This window comes from Abramis brama (genome assembly GCF_963993115.1).
Source record: "Abramis brama genome assembly, chromosome: 18".
NCBI lineage: Eukaryota > Metazoa > Chordata > Actinopteri > Cypriniformes > Leuciscidae > Abramis > Abramis brama.
The window spans coordinates 34,535,639-34,561,633 of NC_139980.1; the positions used below are offsets into that span (position 1 = coordinate 34,535,639).

Here is a 25,995-nt window from a genome sequence, read left to right on the forward strand (position 1 = left end):
ACCGCGAGGAGCACAAGTGTGACTATTTTTTTCAGGACCATTTAACCTGTTCGAATCATGTCCATGTTTTGTTTTCACATAGCAAGTGCCAAAATCTTTACCAAGTTATGTAACACTCCCATGAAGAAAAATTCATACGCAGAATAAAGGGGCGGGGCCTGGTTGAGTTAGTTAGTACTGTGTTAAACTGGCGGTTATGGTAAGGGGCGGGACATTTCCCAAACACACTCGAAGCGCTCGACCAATCATAACACAGTGTGCTTTTCAGAAGGAGGGGCTTCATAGAGACAGGAAGTAAACAGAGCGTTACTGACAGACTGGGAAGAGAGGAGCCGCAACAATGGAGAATATGAGGAGAATAATCAACATTCAAGCAGGAAAACCTGTTCTAGTAGAGGCTGAAAACTACAGCAAGACTTTGTTAAAGGGCATAATGTGGCCTCTTTAAGAAACTGGAAAGAATTACGAAAATCATTTTCTATTCAATTTCACAAAAATTGTTTTGTCATGATCTCGACGACATAAAAGTTGTTTTCTCATTATCACGACTTAATTTTTTTTTCGTGATCTCGACATAAAAATTGTTTTCTCATGATCTTGTCGAGATCACGAGAAAATAATTTTTATGTCGAGATCACAAGAAAATTAAGTCGTGATTAGGAGAAAACTTTTAATGTCGACATCACGAGAAAAGTTGCGATCACAAGAAAACGACACTTGTTACGTCGAGATTGCGAGAAAATGAAGTTGAGATCACGAGAAAACTATTTTTATGTCGCGATCACGAGAAAACAACTTTTTTTATGTCGACATCACGAGAAAATTAAGTTGCGATCACAAGAAAACGACACTTGTTATGTCGAGATTGCGAGAAAATTCAGTTGCGATGACGAGAAAACAACTTTTTTTACGTCAAGATCATGAGAAAATTAATTTGGGGTATATCGAGAAAACGACTTATGTCGAGATCACAAGAAAATGAAGTTGTGATAATGAGAAAACAACTTTTATGCCGAGGTTGTGAGAAAATTAAGTTGCTATCGTAAGAAAACAAATTTTGTTTTGTCGACATCACGAAAAAACAACTTTTGTTATGTAGAGATCATGAAAAAATTCAGTTGCGATGACGAGAAAACAACTTTTTTTACGTCAAGATCATGAGAAAATTAATTTGGGGTATATCGAGAAAACGACTTTGTCAAAATCACAAGAATATTAAGTCGTGATAACGAGAAAACAACTTTTGTTATGGAGAGATCATGAAAAAATTAAGTTGCGATCACGAGAAACCAACTTTTATTGTCGAGATCACGAGAAAATTAAGTCGTGATGACGAGAAAACAACTTTCGTTATGTCGAGATCACAACTTTTTTTTTAACGTCCAGATCCTGAGAAAATTAAGTCGTGATAATAGGAAAATTACTTTTGTTATGTCGAGATCACAAGAAAACAAGAAAGAAAAAAAGAATAATCCATGGCTTTTTATGGCTTCCATACATGGTATCTGGGATGCGTTAAATTAAGCAAAATTAAACAAACAAGCAAAAATTAACAATCATCTAATTTTCAGTGTGATTTGCTCTTGTCTCTGGTGTCTTTCAGGTTTTGTGCGGTTTCTGGAGGGCTACTATATTGTGTTGATCACGAAACGTCGTAAAATGGCTGACATCGGCGGCCACTCGATTTATAAGATTGAAGACACGAGTATGATCTACATCCCCAATGACTCGGTGAGAGTCACACACCCTGACGAGGCCCGGTGAGTCCGTCTACACTGAGACGTATTTAATAATAAGCATTAGTTGGATTGAGAGTGACCAATAAGGTTATGTGGATTTGGTCACATGATGTTCTGTCAAATCTGCACTGAATTTATCAAGTAAACGTAGGAATAACTTATAGATTGTTAGAAGTATTTCAACTGCACTGAAGCAGCTTTACTTGATTATCAGAAATCATGAGTATCAAATATGATCATCAGGCTTTTGAGGAAGGTTTATTTGTTCATCTCTCAATCATCGTTGTATTGCATTGCATTTTGTGTTTTGATCATAAAACTAAGCATTTAAATATTTTAATGGCAGATATTCATATTTATATGTAATTTATGTCAGTTATAAAGATCTCACTGATTTACAATACCTTAATTTTTGTCCATATAAATATCAGCATCTGCACCAAACTGCATATAAAACTAGATGTTTTGAGTTTTTTTTCCTCCATATTCTCACTATTTCAAACTATATGAGCCATAAAAGTATAAAATCTGATACAAATCATGTAAAAATAAACTGTTCCTTTAAAAATGGTTACACTTTATTTTAAGGTGTCATTGTTACAGTGTAATTATATATTTAAGTACTGAGTAATATTAATTAACTACATGTACTTACTATAGGGTTAGTGTAGGATTAGGGTTTGGTTGAGTTAATTGCATGTAATTATGCATAATTTACTGTTATTACTACGGTAAGTACATGTAACATGCAACAAGGACACTGTAAAATAAAGTGTTACCAAAAAAAAAAAAAAAATCATCTTTTAGTCTTTACAGGGTTAAATTCTAAATAATTTGTAGTTGTTATATATTAGTGTCATATGACCTCATTATGTCATATTCAGAGTGGCATCCAGTTATTGTATTATTTAGCATTTTTATTCCACTTTTGTGTCAAAATGTCTTCACTTGTTGCAGTCAGAGTCAAAAACGAGTCTAAAAAGGGTCTATTGCTGTGTTCAACACTGAGAATATTGCATTTACAAATGTAGTAGGACATCTGATGCTCTTTGCATAGAGAACTGGCATGTGTTGCTGTTTTCAGTGTGCACACTACAGTAGTAGCAATAGTAAGTATGCCAGTAGGTTGTTTCAGACTGTCTGTTTCTTGCGTGTGGTTTTCCTCACACACTCTGTTGTCCCTCTGCGGTCGGTCACTCTGATCTCAGGATGCAATTCACACGTCTCTTATTTCCACCGTGTGTGTGTGTGTGTGTGTGTGTGTGTGTGTGTGCAGGGCTCGAGATTAACTTTTTTACTCTGTAGCACTGGTGCTTCCAACCTCAAAAAGTTAGGAGCAACACAACTAAAATGTATATAATGTCTATAAAACTAATATCTCCCTGTGTTTAGTCAAGCTCTCGCACTTAAACGTGTATACCATGAAATAAAAAAAGAACATCCCAATTAATTGCGAGTAGATGAGAGGTAAATTATTAATGTGTTGATTTTAATAAAGACACGGAACTCTCATTTCATGGTAAAAGTGCGTCACTATTTTATTTTCGGTCACTAAAAACAACGTATGGCTCTTCAGGGAAACATGAAGGTTTTTCTGTCAGGATCTCGTTAAGCGAGTTAACGCAGTAGCGGCGTCCGTGTTTAAGGCAAGAAGATCTGAGAGATGACAAACAAAACAAAAACGAAACAAAAGGAAGGAGTGAAAGAAAAAGGAGTGTGAGAGTGTGTGTGAGTGAGTGTGTGTCTGAGAGTGTGTGTGTGTGTGAGTGTGTGTGTGTGGGTGAGAGTGTGTGTGTGGGTGAGAGTGTGTGTGTGGGTGAGAGTGTGTGTGTGGGTGAGAGTGTGTGTGTGGGTGAGAGTGTGTGTGTGTGTGGGTGAGAGTGTGTGTGTGGGTGAGAGTGTGTGTGTGGGTGAGAGTGTGGGTGAGAGTGTGTGTGTGGGTGAGAGTGTGTGTGTGGGTGAGAGTGTGTGTGTGGGTGAGAGTGTGTGTGGGTGAGAGTGAGTGTGAGAGAGTGAGTGAGTGTGAGTGTGTGTGTGGGTGAGAGTGTGTGTATGGGTGAGAGTGTGGGTTAGTGTTGCTTTCGTCAACGAAAATTATGACGAAATATTGTCGTCAACGAACCGTTATCACCTGACGAAAACGAGACGAGACTAGACGTAAATGCTGGTCATGTGACGATGACTAAAATACATGTATAATGCAATATCGTTGACGAATAAAAACGAGACTAAATGTGGTTTAAAAAATAAAAACTATGCTAAAATGTCTCTTCATTTTCGTTGACCAAAACGAGACGAGACGAAATGTAACGTCACGACGAATGAGAGAGTTGTGCGTGAACCCATAGCTTTGTCGGCTTTAAATTCTGGTTTGCGATCTGGTCACCCGATTATCAGCGAATTTAACAATATTACTCCATTAGTTATTCTATTAAAATGTCTCATTGATATATTTGACACATTCATAATCATTACTTTTGCTGGTTCTTTGTGACAGCTGTTATGTGCGTTATTGGCAGCGTCTCTTGTTACATGAACACGTCACCGCATCAGCGCCAGAACATGGAGATTTTATTTTAGAGTATAATCGCACAACCTATTCGATATTTTATAATTAAATAAACTAATCGAATATCCAAAAATCGTGACTCATCCCTGCATGGAATCTCTTGTTTATTTTCCCAAATCTTCACTCACGTCACGTCTCACCCATTTTCTAAAGGTAGCCTATTATAAACGTTTCTTGGTTCACTTTTAATTAAGCCTATTATATTCGTATTCTTTACTGTGGTAAAGTAGAAAAACGCTGTAGGACAGATAGCCTACATTTGTACTTGCATGTCAAATTCTTTTTAACACAGTTTGTGCTTGTTATATTAGACATTGGGCGCGAGTTTAGTTGTAAAGCGCGTTTGACACGTGTGGGTGATTTTTAGTTTCACTTTCTCTGGCAGCGCAATCTCAAACACAGCCTAAATATCTCGCCCTTGTGGAGGATAAAATTCACTCTTCAAACCAATTTACATCAAGTAGAAAACATGAAGATATCATAAAGAGATCGATATCTTCGTGTTTTCCTGCTCGTGTCCCACATCCCGCTCAAAGCGCAGAGTGCATCGCGTCTTTGTGTGGAAATATAAAACGAGTTTTTTTTTTTTTTTTAATAACCCCCCGAATATTAAAATTTAATATTATTTTTTAATAATAATACCGCGGTGGTAAAAAAAAACCTGCCACCGTCACAGCCCTAAATATAGGCCTACTAAATCGCCTATAATAAGATAGCCTTGTTTGAAATTCTATATTGACTGGGTTAAATAGAATCGCATTACTAAAAAGAGACTAAAATACAATTTTCATTGACTAAAACTAGACTAAAATGTCATCAGTTTTCGTCGACTAAAACTAGACTAAAATGTCATCAGTTTTCGTCGACTAAAACTTGACTAGACTAAAAAGAGTATGAACGTGACTAAAACTAATAAAAACTAAAATGACAGCCTGACACAAAGACTAGACTAAAACTAAAATTAAAACAGGCCGCCAAAAACAACACTAGTGTGGGTGAGAGTGTGTGAGTGTGTGAGAGTGTGTGTGTGTGGGTGAGAGTGTGTGTGTGGGTGAGAGTGTGTGTGTGGGTGAGAGTGTGTGTGTGGGTGAGAGTGTGTGTGTGGGTGAGAGTGTGTGTGTGGGTGAGAGTGTGTGTGTGGGTGAGAGTGAGTGTGAGAGAGTGTGTGGGTGAGAGTGTGTGTGTGGGTGAGAGTGTGTGTGTGGGTGTGTGGGTGAGAGTGTGTGTGTGGGTGAGAGTGTGTGTGTGTGGGTGAGAGTGTGAGTGTGGGTGAGAGTGTGTGTGTGGGTGAGAGTGTGTGTGTGGGTGAGAGTGTGTGTGTGGGTGAGAGTGTGTGTGGGTGAGAGTGTGTGTGTGGGTGAGAGTGTGTGTGAGAGAGTGAGTGAGTGTGTGTTTGTGTGAGAGTGTGTGTGTGTGTGTGTGTGTGTGAGAGTGTGTGTGTGTGGGTGAGAGTGTGTGTGTGTGGGTGAGAGTGTGTGTGTGTGTGGGTGAGAGTGTGTGTGAGAGAGTGAGTGAGTGTGTGTGTGGGTGAGAGTGTGTGTGAGAGAGTGAGTGAGTGTGTGTGTGTGGGTGAGAGTGTGTGTGTGTGGGTGAGAGTGTGTGTGTGTGGGTGAGAGTGTGTGTGTGTGGGTGAGAGAGTGTGTGAGAGAGTGAGTGAGTGTGTGTGTGGGTGAGAGTGTGTGTGAGAGAGTGAGTGAGTGTGTGTGGGTGAGAGTGTGTCCGTGAGAGTGAGAGTGTGTGAGAGTGTGTGTGAGAGAGTGAGTGAGTGAGTGTGTGTCCGTGAGAGTGAGAGTGTGTGTGTGTGGGTGAGAGAGTGTGTGAGAGAGTGAGTGAGTGTGTGTGTGGGTGAGAGTGTGTGTGAGAGAGTGAGTGAGTGTGTGTGGGTGAGAGTGTGTCCGTGAGAGTGAGTGTGTGTGAGAGTGTGTGTGAGAGAGTGAGTGAGTGAGTGTGTGTCCGTGAGAGTGAGAGTGTGTGTGTGTGTGTGTGTGTGAGTGAGAGTGAGTGTGTGTGGTGGCAATGGAAGCTTGCTGTTCATCACTCATGATGTGTGTTAGAGATTTACAGTAACACACAGTTCTTCAGTTGTACAGCCTGGAACTGCTGACGTGTGTAACATGAGAGAGCGTTTGCGTATCAGTGTCCAGTGTAAGTCTGAAGCATTAATTGGTTTTTAACATACCTTGGCAGTGCCGTGGTTTTCTATCCAATAATAATCTATAATAATCATAAATGTTTCTTGAGCATCAAATCATCATATTAGAGTGATTTCTGAAGGATCATGTGACACTGAAGACTGGAGTAATGATGCTGAAAATTCAGCTTTGATCACAGGAATAAATTACACTTTACTGTATATTCACATAGACAACAGTTATATTAAATTTTACAATTTGACTGTATTTTTAATCAAATAAATGCAGCCTTGGTGACTGTGAGCAGAAGAGACTCATTGAAAAACAATAAAAAACTCTATCTTTTAACCATAAGTGTATCCCAATAAATACATTTTCATAACATGAACTAATTCAGATTAAACTTGACTTTTGTTGTGTTTTCTCTTTAATTCTAGTCGTTGTTTTTAACATTAATGTGTTTTTCCACAGATATGTGAGAATATTCCAGAATGTGGATCTGTCCAGTAACTTCTACTTCAGGTGAGTTTTGATCAGAAGCATCTTGTCGTTTTCAAGCCCTCTTTTCATACCCATAATGCCTTGGTCTCGCGTAACTTCTCAGATGATTGTGATGAAATGAGTTGCTCAGATGCTCCTCTCTCATGGCCTTGCGTGTCCTTTCTTCCCCGCGCTGCTTTTCATTAATCTAACGTTTCCTTCATGAAGACGGTCTCTTACTACTTTGATTTTAGAAAAGAAATGGCTTTTCCTCACATATTAAATAGATTTAAGGTATGATGATTTTAAACATTTCTTGGATATTTTTTTAATGTAAAATTTTCAAATGATCTAAAATATTTTTTTTAAATATTAATTACGTTTTTGTTTTGTTTTTTCTACCCCCAAAGAATTTCAGACTTTAATGAGACCATCTATTCATTTCTGGACAGTAAAAAAGAGAGAAAAAATAAATAAAATAAAAAATAAATTAATTAATATATATATATATATATATATATATATATATATATATATATATATATATATATATATATATATATATATATATATAAAATGTATTACATTTATGCATTTTTTTATTTATATTTGAACATACATATGATTTTATATTTTATAATATATTTTTATATTATTTTAGATTTACTTTTAGATTTTATTAAATTTTTTTTAGATTGTATTTAGCATTTTATTTCATAGTTTTTTTAAATGTATTAAATTTCATAGATTTTATTAATTATTTTTAATTGTATTTATTTATTATTTAATTTATTTACTAAAAAATAATTTAATTAATAATTGAATGTCTCAAATCTGGCTTGTTTGGACCTTTTTTTTGTTTATTTTCCTGTTATAAGGAGAGGTCTTGATTCCAGTTATTTGAAAACATGTTCATCTTTATTAAGTATTATTATTAATACTTTTTTTTTTACCCTGATTTTGAATGTGGATGTATATATGATTAATAATGAGGGCATTAAATGCATTTCATTGACCAGATTCCCTTCTCGTTTCTTTTCCGTCATTAATCCTGTATTGGTCACATGATGTTCATTAATGCTGAACTCAATAGTGTTACATGTTATAATTCACTGTGACGGTGTTTTTGAAACGTCTGATTTGTGACGCTTAACAGTCATCCAAACTTCAGTTCAATTCACGTTTATTTGTATAGCGCTTTTCACAATACACATCGTTTCATCGTCCATATTACAATTTACAGTGATCTGTAATCAGAGGAAACTGTCTAAGTTATGCATTTCAGAAATGTACATATACAAAATCACAGTTAGCTTAAAAAAAGGTATTAATTTAAACAGTGTAATAATTCAATGCATAAACAATGCGCTCACTGAAGTAATGAATACTTGTTTAACAAATGATTCTGACATTTAGAAAAATGCAGCATTGGTGTAAAGTCACACGTGAACAACAAGATTACATTAATCACTGCAAATATACAAGATCTCATTCATTAGGAAACAATGTAACAAATTAGCAAAGTTTTATAGAATCTAAACATGTTTGCTTCGGACATTTTGTTGCATTTGTCATTTTCATGTCGGTCTGTGAATGAGACGCCTGAAATAATTGCACGTGAACGTTGATGAACTCGTGCGAAGTTCATTCAGTGCACTTCATCTCTCAGCAACATCAGCTGTCACCTAGCAACGGTGCGTCTGTCACCTAGCAACGATGCTTTCTGCATCCTCCTCCTGCTCAACCGTAATGAGGAGTGTGGTTATTCTCAGCCCGTGACCCTTTGACCTTTGACCCTCAGTTACAGCTACGACCTGAGCCATTCGCTGCAGTGTAACGTGACGCTGCTCCAGATGACCTGTGACCCCGGAGAGAGCGGTGGAAGACAGGACAGCTTCGACATCTTCGAGGAGGAGGGGCTTCCCACGCAAGGTGTGTTATTGCAATTAGTTTTTTATTGCTTTGCATTCTTTTTTAATATTATTTATTTTATTTTTGTTATTATTGTGTGTGTGTATATATAAATAAAATACAAAATTGAATATACATTAATATAAAACATAATATAATTATAATTTAATTAAATCTATTTGTTTTTTGAGTTTTCATTTTTTCTTTATCATTAACTTTTCTTATCATTATTCTTTAACTTTATCATTTTCATTTATTTTATACCCTTCTGCAAAATAGTTAAAATCTACATTTTAATTTAATATTTAATTTAATTTAATTTTGTATTATTTATTTTATACCCTTCTGCAAAATACAGTTAAAATCATTGAAATGTTTTATTTTATTTTATTATTTTGTTTTTAAAGTCTCGAAGGTCTCGAGTCCTTTTCTGTCTCTTTTCTAGTTATAAGTGAAGAACTCCAGTTCTTTATCATCGTTTAATTGTCAAACTGTTGTGTGTTGTCTTGTCTTGTGTGTGTGTGAGTTGGTAATTGCGGTGTTTGTTTCAGTTGTTCACGGCCTCAGTAACGAACCCTACGCCAAGTATGTGTGGAACGTGCGTCTGCTGGAGAAGGTCAAGGACATCGTGCATCCTGATTGGCTGTTGTACATCATCCACGGATTCTGCGGCCAATCCAGTATCCTCTTATACATTTAGTGTGTGTGTGTATTCATCTTTCTTCTATAGGGGTATATTGACTTGTGCATGAGATGAGATGAGATTGTCGTCACCGTGAGCATCTGGCGGGGGTCTATAGTGCATACGGATGTTTTCACGATCCTGGTTCATATAGATGAGCGCCTCTAATTCATTTCATATTAATGCACATGCATGTGTGTTAGTGACTGTGTGTGTGTAAAATAACAAAAATAGAAACAGCGTCCATAAACTAAAGCAGGTGCGCACAGTGTAGTCCGCTTTGCTGATTCATCATGGGAGAAATCTAGTTTTGCATTTGCTTTCCATGCACACCATCATACCATGATGCAAACATTTATTTTATTTTATAACCTTCTGCAAAAATACAGATAAAACATACATATTTTATTTTGTTTTATTGCCTTCTGCAAAATACAGCTAAAACGTACTTAAGTTTATTTTTTTTATTTTTTTATTTTTTTATTATATGCCCTTGAGCAAAATACTGTTAAGACATAATTTTTTTATTATTATATTTTTCCCTTTTTAATGTAATTTAATTAAATTTAATATTTTACATGAAAAAAATACCCTTCTTCAAAATATAGTTATAACTTTTATTTTACTTTACTTTATTTCCTGCTGCAAAATACATATAAACCCTACTTTTTAATGTAATAATCAAATTTTGTTTTATTTTATTATATATTTTTCTTTTGCTGAATACAGCTAAAACTTTTTAGTCTACTTTTTAATGTAATTTAATTAAATGTAATATTTTTCATTTATTTTATTTTTTATTTTATACCCTTCTGCATTTATTTGATTTGATTTGATTAGATTTTTTATTCCCTGCTAAAAAATGCAGCAAAAACTTTTTAATTATTTTGTTTTGTTTTATTTATTCCCTTTATTTTTTATTTCCTGCTGCAAAATACAGCTAAAACGTACGTAAGTTTATTTTTTTTATTTTTTATTATATGCCCTTGAGCAAAATACAGTTAAAACATACTAATTTATTTTTAATCTTTTTTATTATATTTTCCCCTTCTGAAAACAGTTCACTTTTTGCTGTCTACTTGATTTGAAGTAGATTTTGAACTTGATTTTGATTTGATTTGATTTTTTTATTCCCTGCTAAAAAATGCAGCAAAAACTTTTTCATTATTTTGTTTACTTTTGTTTTATTCCCTGTTGCAAAATGCAGCAAAAACATTTTATTTAAAAAAAATGTCCTGCTGCAAAGCGCAGCTAAAGCCAGCTGGGTTAGGGGGTCAGTCGGCTGAGCTGCCTGCTGGTGGACCTGATTTTGACCTGTTATTTCACCTGTTCCACTGATATGACCTGTTTTTCCCAGAGTTCATGAAGGGCAAAGCTGAACAAAAAAGCGCAGAAACACAAAGAGAGAAATAATCCCCTGGAGAAAGTCTGGTGCTGTTGATTGCTTGTGTCGCTGTAATGGTTTCTCCCACTCCCCCGTGACGAGCCTGTGTGAGGTCAACGAGTTCATGGATGACAGAGGCATTGTGGGAGAACGATATTACATTAGATTTAATAGACAAATGCATTTATAGGAGCAAGACATGAGCTGTGAAAAACACAAACACTTGATAAATGAGTATAATGGAGATGATATACAAAAGTCGGGGGTCAGTAAGTTTCTACTAAAATATTTTTGGTCTAATGCATCCTTGCTGAATAAACGTGCAGTAAAGACATTTGCATTTGGAAGATGATTTTATTTTTTACATATATGCATATATACACTACTGCTCAAAAGTAAATAAATTTGATAGAAATTAATACTTTTATTCAGAAAGGATGCATTAAATAGATCAAAGGTGTCAGTGAAGACATTTATAATGTTACAAAAGATTCTATTTAAATTAAAGGCTGTTCTTTTGAACTTTCTATTCAACAAAGAATCCTGAAAAATAAAATGTATATCAGTTTCCTCAGAAATATGACTGTTTTCAACACTGATAATAATCATAAATGTTTCTTGATCATCAAATCATCATATTAGAGTGATTTCTGAAGGATCATGTGACACTGAAGACTGGAGTAATGATGCTGAACATTCAGCTTTGATCACAGGAATAAATTACACTTTACTATATATTCACATAGAAAACAGCTGATTTACATTAGAATAATATTTCACAATTTTTACTGTATTTTTAATCAAATAAATGCAGTCTTGGTGAGCAGAAGAGCCTCTTTCAAAAACATTTAAAAAATCTTACCGACCCCAAACTTTTCAACAGTTGTGTACTTGATTAATTGTTGCTCTTTGGTCATTTTACTTCATTGGAATGGTACGAAACTTGGTAAAGGTTTTGGCACTTGCTGTGTGAACACAAAAAAAATCATGAACATGATTTGAAAAGGTTAAATGGTCCTGTAAAAAATAGTCGCACTTGTGCTCCTCGCGGTCTAAAATGACGCATTGGAAATGAATGGAGACGAGTTTCCTCTAGTGGAAGCGTTTGGTACTGCAGCCGAACACACTCTCACTGAAAGATCATTTACTGAGATATCAACCTCAAATTTGGAACACAACTTGTTTAGATTTATGGCTTTAAATTTCTTGCAGTTTTAGAGTAAAACGTGATTTTGAAAATATAGATTTCATATAAAAATTTAAAATAGATACAAAAAATACATGTAAAATTCTGTAACTTTTTTTAAGTTCACTTTTTAAAAATTGTTTAATTTCAGCAATAATCTGCCAAGTGTCGTCGACTTCAGTCTGTCGCTCTAAAGCATTCAAGATTTACCACAGTTTAATTTGGAAATTAAATTTTCAGGTCTATGCTCAAAAAGTGAATAAATGGATTATAAATTCAGCGTAAATATAAATTATTATAAAAAGAATCCCCTAAAAATACAAAATATTAAATAAGAAACATTATCAAACTAAAATATAGTACATTCATTTCACTGACAAAAATAAATAAAAATTCGGTTGTTTCTGACGGACACGCGGAGAGCACCAGAGGGTTAAACGGCTTTATAAACCAAGCTTTAGATGCTGCATGTTGATATCTGATTTTTTTTGCATGCATTTTGTGTCGATCTTCCTTGAGCTTTGTTCTTCAGAGTTGTTGATCTACGGTCGGCCGGTGTACGTCACGCTGATCGCTCGACGCTCCAGCCGCTTCGCTGGGACACGGTTCCTCAAGCGAGGAGCAAACTGCGAGGTACACACTCCTGACACACCATGTGCTGTTTTTAGTGTGTTTGTCACGTGTGTTTGTGTGTGTGTTACCCGTCCAACACAAGCTCTGGTTCTGCTGTGTGTTGCTGTCCTGTGTTTATCTCTGTGTGTTCAGCTGGGATTATGTAATGTTCGTTTGCTCTAAAGCTGTCGGCCATTAAAGCTTCACAAGGCTTTTATGTGATTTTACTGCTGAGATGCTTTATGATACTTTAGAAAGTGCAGACTGAAAAATGTCTGAAAAAACTACTCATCAGTAGATATTGTATATGCTTATGTAGTATGCTTGTATAAAAATAATTAAACAATTTTTTAAAAAAAATTAATACAGCACTTTCTATGGCCTTTTTTTAAATTACTTTTTTTTATTGTTCCCTTTTTTATATGATTTAAAAAAAATTCTTTCTTTTTTTTGCTGCAAAATTATAAATATAATTTAAATATTTTTTATTTAATACAGAGCTTTCTCTAGGCCCAAAGTTTTTTTTATATATTTTATTATAAATGTCAATACTGTCAAAATGCAGCAAGACAAATGAACAGGGAGTCTAAGAAATAGAGTGAGTGAGTGAGTGGGTGAGAGAGAGAGTGGGTGAGTGAGAGTGAGAGAGTGGGTGTGAGTGTGAGTGAGAGTGAGAGAGTGGGTGTGAGTGTGAGTGAGTGAGTGAGTGGGTGTGAGAGAGTGGGTGTGAGAGAGAGTGGGTGAGAGAGAGAGTGGGTGAGTGAGAGTGAGAGAGTGGGTGTGAGTGAAAGTGGGTGTGTGAGTGAGTGGGTGTGAGAGAGTGAGTGAGTGTGAGTGAGTGGGTGTGAGAGAGTGAGAGAGTGAGTGAGTGGGTGTGAGAGTGAGAGAGTGAGTGAGTGGGTGTGTGAGTTAGAGAGTGAGTTAGAGAGTGAGTTAGAGAGTGAGTTAGAGAGTGAGTTAGAGAGTGGGTTAGAGAGTGGGTGAGTGAGTGGGTGAGTGAGTGAGTTAGAGAGAGTGAGAGAGTGAGTGAGAGAGTGAGTTAGAGAGTGAGTTAGAGAGTGAGTTAGAGAGTGAGTTAGAGAGTGAGTGAGAGAGTGAGTTAGAGAGTGAGTTAGAGAGTGAGTTAGAGAGTGAGTTAGAGAGTGAGTTAGAGAGTGAGTTAGAGAGTGAGTTAGAGAGTGAGTTAGAGAGTGAGTTAGAGAGTGAGTTAGAGAGTGAGTTAGAGAGTGAGTTAGAGAGTGAGTTAGAGAGTGAGTTAGAGAGTGAGTTAGAGAGTGAGTGGGTGTGAGAGTGAGAGAGTGAGAGAGTGAGTGAGTGGGTGTGTGAGAGAGTGAGTGAGTGGGTGTGTGAGTGAGTGAGTGAGTGAGTGTGTGAGTGTGTGTGAGTGTGTGTGAGTGTGTGTGAGTGTGTGTGAGTGTGTGTGAGTGTGTGTGAGTGTGTGTGAGTGTGTGTGAGTGTGTGTGAGTGTGTGTGAGTGTGTGTGAGTGTGTGTGAGAGTGGGTGAGAGTGGGTGTGTGTGTGAGTGAGTGGGTGGGTGGGTGGGTGTGAGAGTGAGTGAGTGAGGGTGTGAGTGAGGGTGTGAGAGTGAGTGGGTGTGAGAGTTAGTGAGTGAGTGTGTGGATGTGAGAGAGTGGGTGAGTGAGTGAGTGAGGGAGGGAGGGAGGGAGGGTGTGAGTGAGTGAGTGAGTGAGTGAGTGTTAGTGTGGGTGTGAGAGAGAGAGTGAGTGGGTGTGTGAGTTAGTGAGTGTGTAAGTTAGTGAGAGAGTGAGTGTGTGTATGTGTGAGAGTGAGTGTGTGTATGTGTGAGAGTGGGTGTGTGAGAGAGTGTGTGTGGGTGTGAGGGAGTGAGAGTGTATGTTCGAGAGAGAGTGTGTGTGTGTGTGTGTGTGTGTGTGTGTGTGTGTGTGTGTGTGTGTGAGAGTGAATATGACAGTTGAGATTCAAATTCACGAACATTCTGTCAATGCGAGTCTATGGGATTTTGCCCGCTTTTTCGTCCGCTGTGTGAACAGAATACGTGTGCAAGAGAACAATAAATAGAAGCACTCTAACTTGTTACTGGACACGCGGCAACAGTTGGAAAACAGCTTTGGTAAGTTTTTAGCCTTACTTCTACTGTACTGTAATGGATTGCATGTGTGTGTGTTCAGGGCGATGTGGCGAACGAGGTGGAGACGGAGCAGATTATCCACGACGCCTCCGTCATGTCCTTCACTGCGGGCAGCTTCTCCTCCTGTGTTCAGGTCAGAGGGTCGGTTCCTCTACACTGGTCCCAGGACATCTCCACCATGATGCCCAAACCACCCATACGCTGTAAGAGACACTTCCTCTTTATTACCTCATCACTACTTCCTGTTTATCTGCTCAAAACTATGGGTTGTGTCCCATATGGTGTACTATTCACTATGGGCCAGATTTAGCTTGTGTTTAGCTTGTCAGCACAAACCTTCTTTTGGTGTTAAAAAACTGCTGTTGTGATTTACTAAAGACAAACAGTGAAGAATCAGCGATGCATATGCATTTGTAGGAGCCCTTTCAGACGTTAAATGTATGGAAGGGGAGTATTTAAACCAGAAACTAAAACTGTAGGGGGTAGGGGGCAGTAACTAGTAGGGGGCAGTAAATGTCTAAATGAGTCAGTCATTGAATCATTCATTCATTTGATTCGTTCTAACGGCTGATTCATTCAGGAATTATGTAAATAGCTCTCTTTATGAATGAGTCATTGAATCATTGGTTCACCAAATTGATTTAGTCAAAACGCTGATTCATTCAGGAATGAAGTAAATGGCTCTCTTTATGAATTAGTCATTGAATCATTCGTTCACCCAGTTGATTAGTTCAAATGGCTGATTCATTCAGGAATGAAGTAAATGGCTCTCTTTATGAATGAGTCATTGAATCATTGGTTCACCTGATTGATTCAGTCAAAACGCTGCTTCATTCAGAAACGAAACACAGTTCTGCTCTGGCTTTATAGTTAATATTTTTGTTGGCAAAATTGAGCAAAAACAGCCAATATTGTGTCTAAAATATAACATAATATTAACTTCTTTTTTACTCCATTTACACTCATGCTATTCGGGACAAAACCAGCACTCATGTGATATTGCTTAACTATATCATGATATAAATATGAGACAAAAACTCATACGGTGGCATTTTTTCCCTGATATCTTGAATTCTAGGGTCATTCTAACTGTACTCTATAGGCTTCATCTCGCAGTGAGTTGTTGCTCTGCTTCATGTTCATCAATCAACTGTATAAATGTAAGATGAACTACAGGTCTGAGGCGGGTGCTGTATTTTAAGTAATTATTTGAATTAATGCATTACATCAGCAGCCATAATTGTAATATTTATTGTATATTTAAATACATTTCTGCTAGTAATCCCAGATATTTGTTAATTCTTAATATTCTAACATATTTCCTACATATTAATATTTCCTACATATTTCCTTAATATTTACTACATAGAATAGACACACCCATCTTAACTATTTCTATATTTCGCTTATCCTGCCTAAAAAGACCATGAACATTACAGGTAAGTTAACGTAATTAATTTACATGCATATATCATACAATCTAATCTTGTCCCACTGAACAGTCAAATCTAATATTGGACAAATATGAACTATACGGAAACATCCAGTCAGGGCCGCAGATGTTATTAAGGATTGGTTAAATTGATATTTTAGAGTTGAGGAACCATGATTTTTCCAGCCCTATTTAACCTCAAAACAGGTTTGCTATTTGCTATTTATGTGTTTTATATGTATTAGCAGAGTCTCATCTTCTCTTGCATTATTTTTCCCTGCACTGACTCATCTTGTGTCTGCTGAACTCATTTCACCGCTTCTCCTCCAGACTGAGATGACATTTCAAATGCACAGCGTCTCAGACACACACATGCTGGTCCAGCTGCGCGCTCCCTGCTTATCTTAGATTGGTTACCGCCAGCGTCCTCGACCTCTCCGTGTGTGTGTGTGTGTGTGTGTTTGGTTGGTTTGGACGTTTCCGCTTTGAACAAGAGATTCCTGTCCAACACAAATTGTTTTATGCATCAATGCTTTGATAGCATTGCAGAGTTGTAGTTTGTTATTGGCAAGTGCTGAATTGAGTTTTCAGTAACACTTTATTTCGATAGTCCACTTTAGACATTCTACTAACTATAAGTAACTTTGCAACTACATGTCAACTAACTGTCATTAGAGTATTAGTAGACTGTCTGCTTAATATCTGCTAACTCTTTATTGTGATGATCCCCAACAGATATTCTACTGACTATGAGTAACTTTACAACTAAAAGTCAACTTATTCTACTAACAGTCTACTAATACTCTACTAACAGTCTTCTAACAGTCTTCTAATACTCTACTAACAGTCTACTAACAGTCTACTAATACTCTAATGACAGTCTTCTAACAGTCTACTAATACTCTACTAACAGTCTACTAACAGTCTACTAACACTCTACTAACAGTCTTCTAACAGTCTTCTAACAGTCTACTAATACTCTACTAACACTCTACTAACAGTCTACTAACAGTCTACTAACAGTCTACTAATACTCTACTAACAGTCTTCTAACAGTCTTCTAATACTCTACTAACAGTCTACTAATACTCTACTAACAGTCTACTAATACTCTACTAACAGTCTACTAACAGTCTACTAATACTCTACTAACAGTCTTCTAACAGTCTACTAACAGTCTACTAATACTCTACTAATACTCTACTAACAGTCTACTAACAGTCTACTAATACTCTACTAACAGTCTACTAACAGTCTACTAATACTCTAATGACAGTTAGTTGACATGTAGTTGCAAAGTTACTTATAGTTAGTAGAATGTCTAAAGTGGACTATCGAAATAAAGTGGAACCGAGTTTCTTTCATCTCTTCCTGTGCTTTATTTTTTATTTAAAATTGCTTGAATGTTTAAATTGGCAAGACTTAAAACATCCAAGTGAAAAACTTTCATGATGATGCCATCATAAATCCACTAACATTTAAACATCACATCCATTATAGAGGGTTTGCACTGATGTCCCTTTCCCACCAGAAAACGCCCCCTAAACCAGAAGAGCTGCTGAGTGACTGGATTTAATAGGAGAAACTGTGAAAACACGAGTTAAACAAACCATTATCAGTTTAAACTAAAGCTTGGACTCGATATAGTGTTTCTTACAACTCACCAAAGATCCGGTGATCATGGATATCGACATGCAGCAGGAATCGTGTTTCCTCACATTTATATGAGCCTGATTTCCACGCCAGGGAAATACATAAAGCTAATTTACCTGTGAACGATTTATATAAACACAATATAGGTCTAAATCCCTGTGATCACTCATATCAATGTTATATATATCATCATATCGTCCAGCCCTAAAACTTGTGTAGTTTTTTGTCAGTGTTTATTTAAAAACGTCCAATTATGCAGAATATACGATGGTAAATATTTAATTGATGTGTTGTCAATACAGTATATAATAATACAATATAGGGTATAATTTTACCCCATAATTCAGCATATTGACACAAAATGAAAACTGCAAATCCAGCTTTCCAGTTGTTTCTGTGAATCTCAGCGATCCATTTTGCTTCTCTGTTCTGTAGCTGTCGTCAGTCTGTAAAAATATACCTCAGGTTTCTTGTCAAATCTAGTTGTACAGTCAATCTCAAAACTCTTTCCCGTTATAGATGTGTTTTGTGGGTTTTTCACGGCATTCACGCTGAAAACTCAGCGACCGACGGTCACTCTCTCTAGTCGATCCCTGAATTTTGAAGTAAAGATCTGACTGAACTGTTTCTCCTCACTTTTTTGGCAAATTGAACTAATCCTAATGACCCCAATCCAGACTAAAACAGCATGTTGGTCTCATTTTTTAAAGGGGTGGTATAATGCCCTTTTCACAAGATGTAAAATAAGTCTCTGATGTCCCCAGAGTGTGTGTGTGAAGTTTTAGCTCAAAATACCCCACAGATATTTTTATATAGCATGTTAAAATTGTCACTTTTTGAGGGTGAGCAAAAACACACCGTTTTGTGTCTGTCCCTTTAAATGCAAATGAGCTGCTGCTCCCGGCACAGGGGGCGGAGCTTCAAGAGCTTGTGTCCTTTTACCTCACACACACACCCACTGGAAATTTCAAAAACTTTTAGCCTTTTATGTTCAAACCGGAGTCAGACAATGATGGAGAGACTCAAGAAGAAGTGACAACATGTAGAAGCAACAGGACATTTCGGAATGGTTAGTTGATTAATTTATGTAGCTTATGTGTAGTTATCTTCTAGTCATTGATTAGCATATTCTGTCATGATAATCTACAAAGCGCGTTCCGGGGGCGGGGTTTATGCAAATTTTAGGGTTAGTGATGTCACTAACCCAGGAGGAATGTGGTGTAGTCTCTACCAGCCGTTTGTTGTAGTCCTTAAAAAGCGATTTCTTTAAAAGCAAATATCTCCCTTTGCTTTGAACTTTGAGCGTTGTAACTTTGCAGATGTTGTTTATGCTCAAACAGCAACATTACACACTAACTAAAGTTAGAAAAGTGAAATCATAATCAACCACCCCTTTAAAATCTGTTTGACTGCAACCAGTTTTCTCCTGTGCATTATATCAAAAATGAGCCTCGAACACAACCCAAAGCTCTTAGTTAATACAAATTATATGTGATTTTCTTCATTTCCAGATTCGTAATCCTCTCATCTTTCTAATACGTTATACTATTTGCCAGACTCAATGTCCTTCTGTCAGAAGATGAGTGTTTGTGAAGAATGTTTTCTGTAATTACTGTAGGTCAGTTTGTTATTGGCTCAAAACACCGTTCGCACAAAGAGCTTCCAACAAGACAACATGTATTTCTGCTAAACAAAAACTGGAGAAAGGGAGTTGCGCAAGGCTCGATTCTTGGCCCACTTTCATTGATTGTTTGTGTAAAATAATGAGTCATGGTTTTTCTCTTTCAGCGCTAGCTTGCATCACGCTTTCATTTCCATGAGTTTTGTCTGCCCTGCTTGAAGGACTTTTCAGTGAATAAGCATTTGATTACGCCGACTTTGAATGTGCTTTGTGTGGCGTTAATGAATTCGTGTAAAAGGCAGATTTGTGTATGCAAGTAAACCTCGTTCTCATAACCTACTTCTAGAAGTGTTTTGTGCTCGAATCTGTTGGTTTGTGACTGGATTGTGGCAGACTTATGACCCACATAGTGATTTAGTTCATATTCTTATGGAAGCACACTTTACATAAGAACTAAATTCATAATTATGAAATAAAACCTCAAAATTATGAGATACTAAGCCATATAATTATGATTAAAAAGTCAAAATTATGTCATTCAGTTATATTCTCGATTTGACTGCGGATGGGAACACAACTTGAACTGAATTAATCTGAATAGTGACACTAGTGTCTTCTATAGAGCTGCTTTATAGCTTAATCAATTTTTTTTTTTTCATAATTGATCTTTTTTTTAAAACATTAAAAATGACACTCGTCTTTTTAGAGCTGATTTATAACAGAAATTAAATTTGTTTCATATTTGATGGTCGCCTAATTGATTAGTTTCCTGTTTATTACTGTGAAGCTGCTTTGAAACAATCTGTATTGTATGAAGGGCTGTAGAAATAAAGTTGATGACTTTTTATCTCATAAGCTCATAATAATGATTTAGTTGTAGCATAATTTTTCATAATTCTGACTTTTTATGTCATCTTGTGTGGTGGAAATGGGCGTCCATATATTAATATCAGTAATAATAATAATTCTGTATATTTATTTTGCACTGATTGTTTTAAAGTCCCCCTGTGGTGAAAATCCAGCTTTTAATGTTGTTTATATGTCTATATGGTGTTTTTAGTATGTTTTAAGAAATCCCAACTTTTCAATGAAAAGTGTTGATTGAATTATTGTCTCTGGCATCAACCGGTCAATACCAACGTTAGACATGATTGATTTGAATGATTTTAACATTTTTTTTTTTTTTTTTTAATCACACATACAGCTAAAGAGTATTTTATAGAGTTGTCTATACAGTTGTACTGAATTAAACCTTTTTATAAGCTGAATTTCTTTAAATGCTTCATTGTGATTTGCATCTGCCATGAAATATTAAACATTCTGTTGTATTGCGAACCCCATTTTCATGTGTATTTTCATGTACACTACCATTTTTAACGTCAAAATGTCTCTTCTCACCAAGGCTGCATTTATTTAATCAAAAATACAGTATTTTTTTTTTTTAGATATTATTATTAGTTTAAAATAACAGTTTTCTATTTTAAAATGACATTTAGAAGCTGATATGGCAATAAAATCAGCTCTTTATGACAGGGTTCGTACAAGGTGCTTAAAGTGCTTGAATTTGACGTTTTGAATTGCCTGGAAAACCCTTGAGAACAGACATATATATGAAGAAGTATTTGAAAAGTGCTTGAATTATTGAAAGACAATATATGTGAAATTAGTGTAATATTTTTGATGATAAAAAACTCTTTTCACACAAAATCAACGCTGCAGTCCGTCTAATATAGATATAGAGGTATTTCACATGGCTATGAGTGTGGTATTACTCATATAAATATCCAAGTATATTGTTATACTATATGTTACAGCTTTTATTCTTCAGGTCAATCATATATTCATGGGAGAAAAATCAGTCTGAATAAGGAAAGCGATATCTTTGTCATAGTATCCTTTCAATAGTTAAGTTTCCACAGTCATTGCTTGTGCTGCACTTTATTATTTGTACCATTTTGTTTTATTAGTTTTTGTTTTGTTTATCTATTTACTTTTTATTTTATTTAAAAGATAATAAAGATATTGTTTGATAAATGAGATCTCTGATTATAGTCCTTGAAAACCCCAAAAGTAGTGCTTAAAGTCATTTTACAGTATCTGTACAAACCCTATTATGATCTCAGGCCTTAATCATGCACATTAACTGAACAATCCTGAACACTTGTTTTGTTCAGTTTTTTTGTTGTTTTTTTTGGGTGATTTGACAAATAAAATGTGAACGACTTCTGGGAGCTTCTGCATTTTCTCATTCGCAGATTAGAGCTGTGAGTAGAAATAGATGGCCTTCGATTGAACTCATTTGCTTTAAAAATGACTGGTTTCATGTCATCTTCGTAACATCTAGACCAAACACTCTTCATGATGGTAAATAGACCTGTAATTTGGTCACCTGGATGTAAAGCATTAGTGTAAAGACCTAAAGGTGCAGTCTGTAAGAATGACAACTAGTGGTGGGAATAGGAACTGCAGTCCAAATTCAAAATATCGGAGATCGTTGTTTCTCCCGCCTCCTCAGACTCGACACTCACACGGGTCGCCAGTTTGAGACACGCAACATACAGTATCACAGACCAAAACAGTAACACACATTCCAGCCTGGAAACACACATTTCAAAGTAAAATAACTGGCAGTAGAAGTGTTTTTCAGAGAAACGAGTGTGTGAACTTAGCATGTTTCCTCAATATATGAAGAGTTCGGTTTCAAAACACGATAAACGCCATTTAAAAAAAAAATTGAGTTCCCGCAAAAATCAGTATTGTGTCTAGTTGGTATTAAAAAGTCAATTTTTAATTTGATGTAATGTGTTATTCTGTCTTGTTTTCTCCCTTTCTTTCCAAACCGCAACAAATGCCAGTCTCCCTTTTCTACATCCGCTCAACCAATCACAGCGCACCATTCCACGCATTGTAAACAGTAACGGCGGCGCTTTGAATACACCTGGCATCCTAGTTTTCCGTATCTACTGTGTACTTTGTGATCAACAAACAAACACATTTTTTTTATAATTTTGACGGCATTGATGAACCTGTGGTGGTTTCTGCCGTAGGGAAACGTACGCCATCGAAATCTAATCATTTACGTGAGGAGATTAAAAAGAGGAGGAAAAATGCCGACTGTTGCTTGTTCTCACACGACAGCATCAAACTTCTGTCACGCTGACACACTTTGACCCCAGGGGATCTTTTGAAAAACTTACAATTCTTTTACTCAAAGTCAACGAAAACTGAGCAGGACCAAGCCATCTTACAGCTGATCGCCGTTAAACAAGCTCAGGCTGATTGAATGTGTTTTTAGTCCAGTGCCAGTTTATAAGATTAGTATTGATCGAGTTCAGAGTCTGTCATATGTGGATCAACTTACCTTTTTATGTGTATTTTCAACTGTTAAAATATGAAAAATAAAGTTAACATTGATTCAATGGATTAATTGCATTTTGGAGAAAAAAAAGTCATGAATTTATTGCATTTTGGGGAAAAAATAATCCGTTTTTATAATAAATCTTTTAAAATCAAAATCTGGATTTGAATTTTTTATGTTATTATAACCTAAAGATGCTATGTGAAAGTTTGAAACAGAAAATAGTGGTTTTCATCTTGCCACTTTCTTGGTAAAGAAAACACATTTTTACTCAAATTAATCAAAATGGATTTATCGCGTTTTGGAACCAAACTCTTCATATGCAAACATTTTATGGTATTTTTATGCTTTAGTAGAGTGAAAAACCTCTAACCTGCTCTTGTCTCGCTCAGTGGACCAGGCCGACCCGTACGCTCATGTCGCGGCTCTTCACTTCGACCAGATGCTGCAGAGGTTCGGCTCGCCCATCATCATCCTCAACCTCGTCAAGGTGAGACTGCGTCTTTGTAAACGTACGAATCACTTTGATATTGTTAGTAATATTTAATCTGCACTGAAGCAGCTTCAGTTTACTTGATTATCAGACATCATTATTAGAAAAATCACGAGTATCAAATATGATCATCAGGCTTTTGAGGAAGGTTTATTGGTTCATCTCTCAATCATCATTGCATTGCATTATATGTTTTGATCATAAAACTAAGCATTTAAATATCATCTTACTAAGATGTATTACTGGCAGATATTGATATTTATATGAATACTATAAATATCTCACTGATTTACATTACAAGCACCAGGACACATTTCACCCCAAAATCAGAAGGAAATTATATTTTTTAACCACCAAAATGTCAATATTGCAGCACTGTAATATTGACTAAAACATGTATTTGTCCAGCTCTGTTTTCCTTTATCAGGACACACTTTAAAATAATGTTTATCTTTAAGACCCAGGAAAACGTTTACAGTTCTTCTCACACGCACAACTGAAGGATCTTTCATAGACATTCGTTGTGCAGAATTGCCGAATGTTTGATTATGATCTTCCACTAAATATTCTTTAGAAGCTGATATAGCAATACATTCTGACTTAATACTGTGCATAAAGAAAATTAAGCCTGTTTGTTTTTGTTTACAATTTTTTTTTCTTCTGCTCATCAAGGCTGCATTTATTTGATCAAAAATAGAGTAAAAATTATGATATATTATTCTAATGTAAATCATCTGTTTTCTATGTGAATATATAGTAAAGTGTAATTTATTCCTGTGATCAAAGCTGAATTTTCAGCATCATTACTCCAGTCTTCAGTGTCACATGATCCTTCAGAAATCATTCTAATATGATGATTTGATGCTCGAGAAACATTTATGATTATTATCAATGTCATATTTTTGTGGAAACCGTGATGCATTTTATTGTTCAGGATTCTTTGATTAATAGAGATTCATTTATTTTAAAATAAAATCTTTTATAAGATTATAAATGTCTTTACTGACAGGTTTGGTCAGTGTGATGCAGCCGCTCTCGAATGAAAGCATTCATTTCTTTGAAAGCTCGCTGAAATCTTACTGACCTCGGGCTTTTATCTACTGCACTTCTATAAAAACACCACTGACCACACACACACACACACACTCCTGCTAACCAACACACAGTCTGATGTGTGTGTGTGTGTGTGTGTAAATGTCTCGTCTGGCTCACGTTGGCTTTCAGGAACAAAGACCCAGATCTCCTCGGCCCAGGCTGATCCACACACACGTGATGTCCGTGTGAAGGCCATGTGTTCAAGAGTTTAACACACAGTTGTGCCTGATGGGTTTGAAACACATGTGCATGTGTGTTCAGAGTGTGTGTCTCTGTCTGGATAAAAGCATGTGACAAAAGATCCTTAATGACCCAAATGAGGCGAATTACATGCTAAGAATGCTGTCTAATTAACTCCACACGCTCGTTTAGTGTGCGGGAACATGTGGTCGTCACACGTGTGTGTGTGTGTGTGTGTCAAATACACTGTAAATGTGTGTGTTTGTGAGTGCCTTGAGCTCCAGCTCAAACTGTGTGTGTGTGTGTTTGCCTTGAGCTCCAGCTCAAACTGTGTGTGTGTGTGTGTGTGTGTGTGTATGTGTGTGTGTTTGTGAGTGCATTGAGCTCCAGCTCAAACTGTGTGTGTGTGTGTATGTGTGTGTGTTTGTGAGTGCATTGAGCTCCAGCTCAAACTGTCTGTGTGTGTGTGCTTGTGATTGTATTGAGCTCCAGCTCAAACTGTGTGTGTGTGAGTGTGTGTGTGTGTGTGCTTGTGTGTGTGTGTGTGTGTGTGTGTGTGTGTGCTTGTGAGTGCATTGAGCTCCAGCTCAAACTGTGTGTGTGTGTGTTTGTGTGTGCTTGTGAGTGCATTGAGCTCCAGCTCAAACTGTCTGTGTGTGTGTTTTTGCATTGAGCTCCAGCTCAAACTGCGTGTGTGCTTGTGTGTGTGAGTGTGTGTGTGTGTGTGTGTGTGTGTGTGCTTGTGAGTGTATTGAGGTCCAGCTCAAACTGTGTGTGTGTGTGTTTGTGTGTGTGTGTGTGTGTGTGCTTGTGAGTGCATTGAGCTCCAGCTCAAACTGTCTGTGTGTGTGTGTACATGTGTGCGTGCGCGTGTGTGTGTGTTCCACTGGCCTCCAGTAGAGAGTGTGTGTCAGCGCTGTGATGATGATGATGTGGGAGGCAGAGGGCATTGTGGGCCGCAGGAGGAATCGGACAAATGCAGAATGATTTCTAAGAACGCTGGAGTTGTTTAACAGCACGTGCAAAAGTGTATGGAAGGCATTTTCTGCCAAATTTAAATAAATAAATAAATAAAATGATTAAAATGAAAATTAAAACCAGATTAATGATTTAATTACAGAAAACTGAATGCAAAAAATGCGACAAAATTGAGAATGAAATTAAATGATTTCATTTTCACAGCATTATCCCTGTCAAATTGAAAAATAAAATGCAATTGGTGATTTCACATTTCATTTTCACTACAGGCTCGAGGCAAGACTGCCAATATTAAAATGAAAAGCCAAACGTGAAAAAGAAACTGCAAATACAGTTTTTACAATGCTCTTTAGTAACGCTCACGCAATAATAGTGACACA

The 25,995-nt window shown here is 36.4% G+C and overlaps 1 protein-coding gene across 2 annotated transcripts in view; it reads left to right on the plus strand.

The window, feature by feature from the left end:
- fig4a (FIG4 phosphoinositide 5-phosphatase a) overlaps nucleotides 1-25,995 on the plus strand; it is a 112,559-nt gene that overhangs the window by 9,074 nt on the left and 77,490 nt on the right. For both annotated transcript variants that reach the window (XM_084090872.1, XM_084090873.1), the window contains exons 5-11: nucleotides 1,604-1,760; nucleotides 6,912-6,962; nucleotides 8,722-8,852; nucleotides 9,383-9,511; nucleotides 12,616-12,716; nucleotides 14,846-15,008; nucleotides 23,262-23,359. In XM_084090872.1, the coding sequence (XP_083946998.1) occupies nucleotides 1,604-1,760; nucleotides 6,912-6,962; nucleotides 8,722-8,852; nucleotides 9,383-9,511; nucleotides 12,616-12,716; nucleotides 14,846-15,008; nucleotides 23,262-23,359 (830 nt within the window). The remainder of the gene's footprint in view (nucleotides 1-1,603; nucleotides 1,761-6,911; nucleotides 6,963-8,721; nucleotides 8,853-9,382; nucleotides 9,512-12,615; nucleotides 12,717-14,845; nucleotides 15,009-23,261; nucleotides 23,360-25,995) is intronic.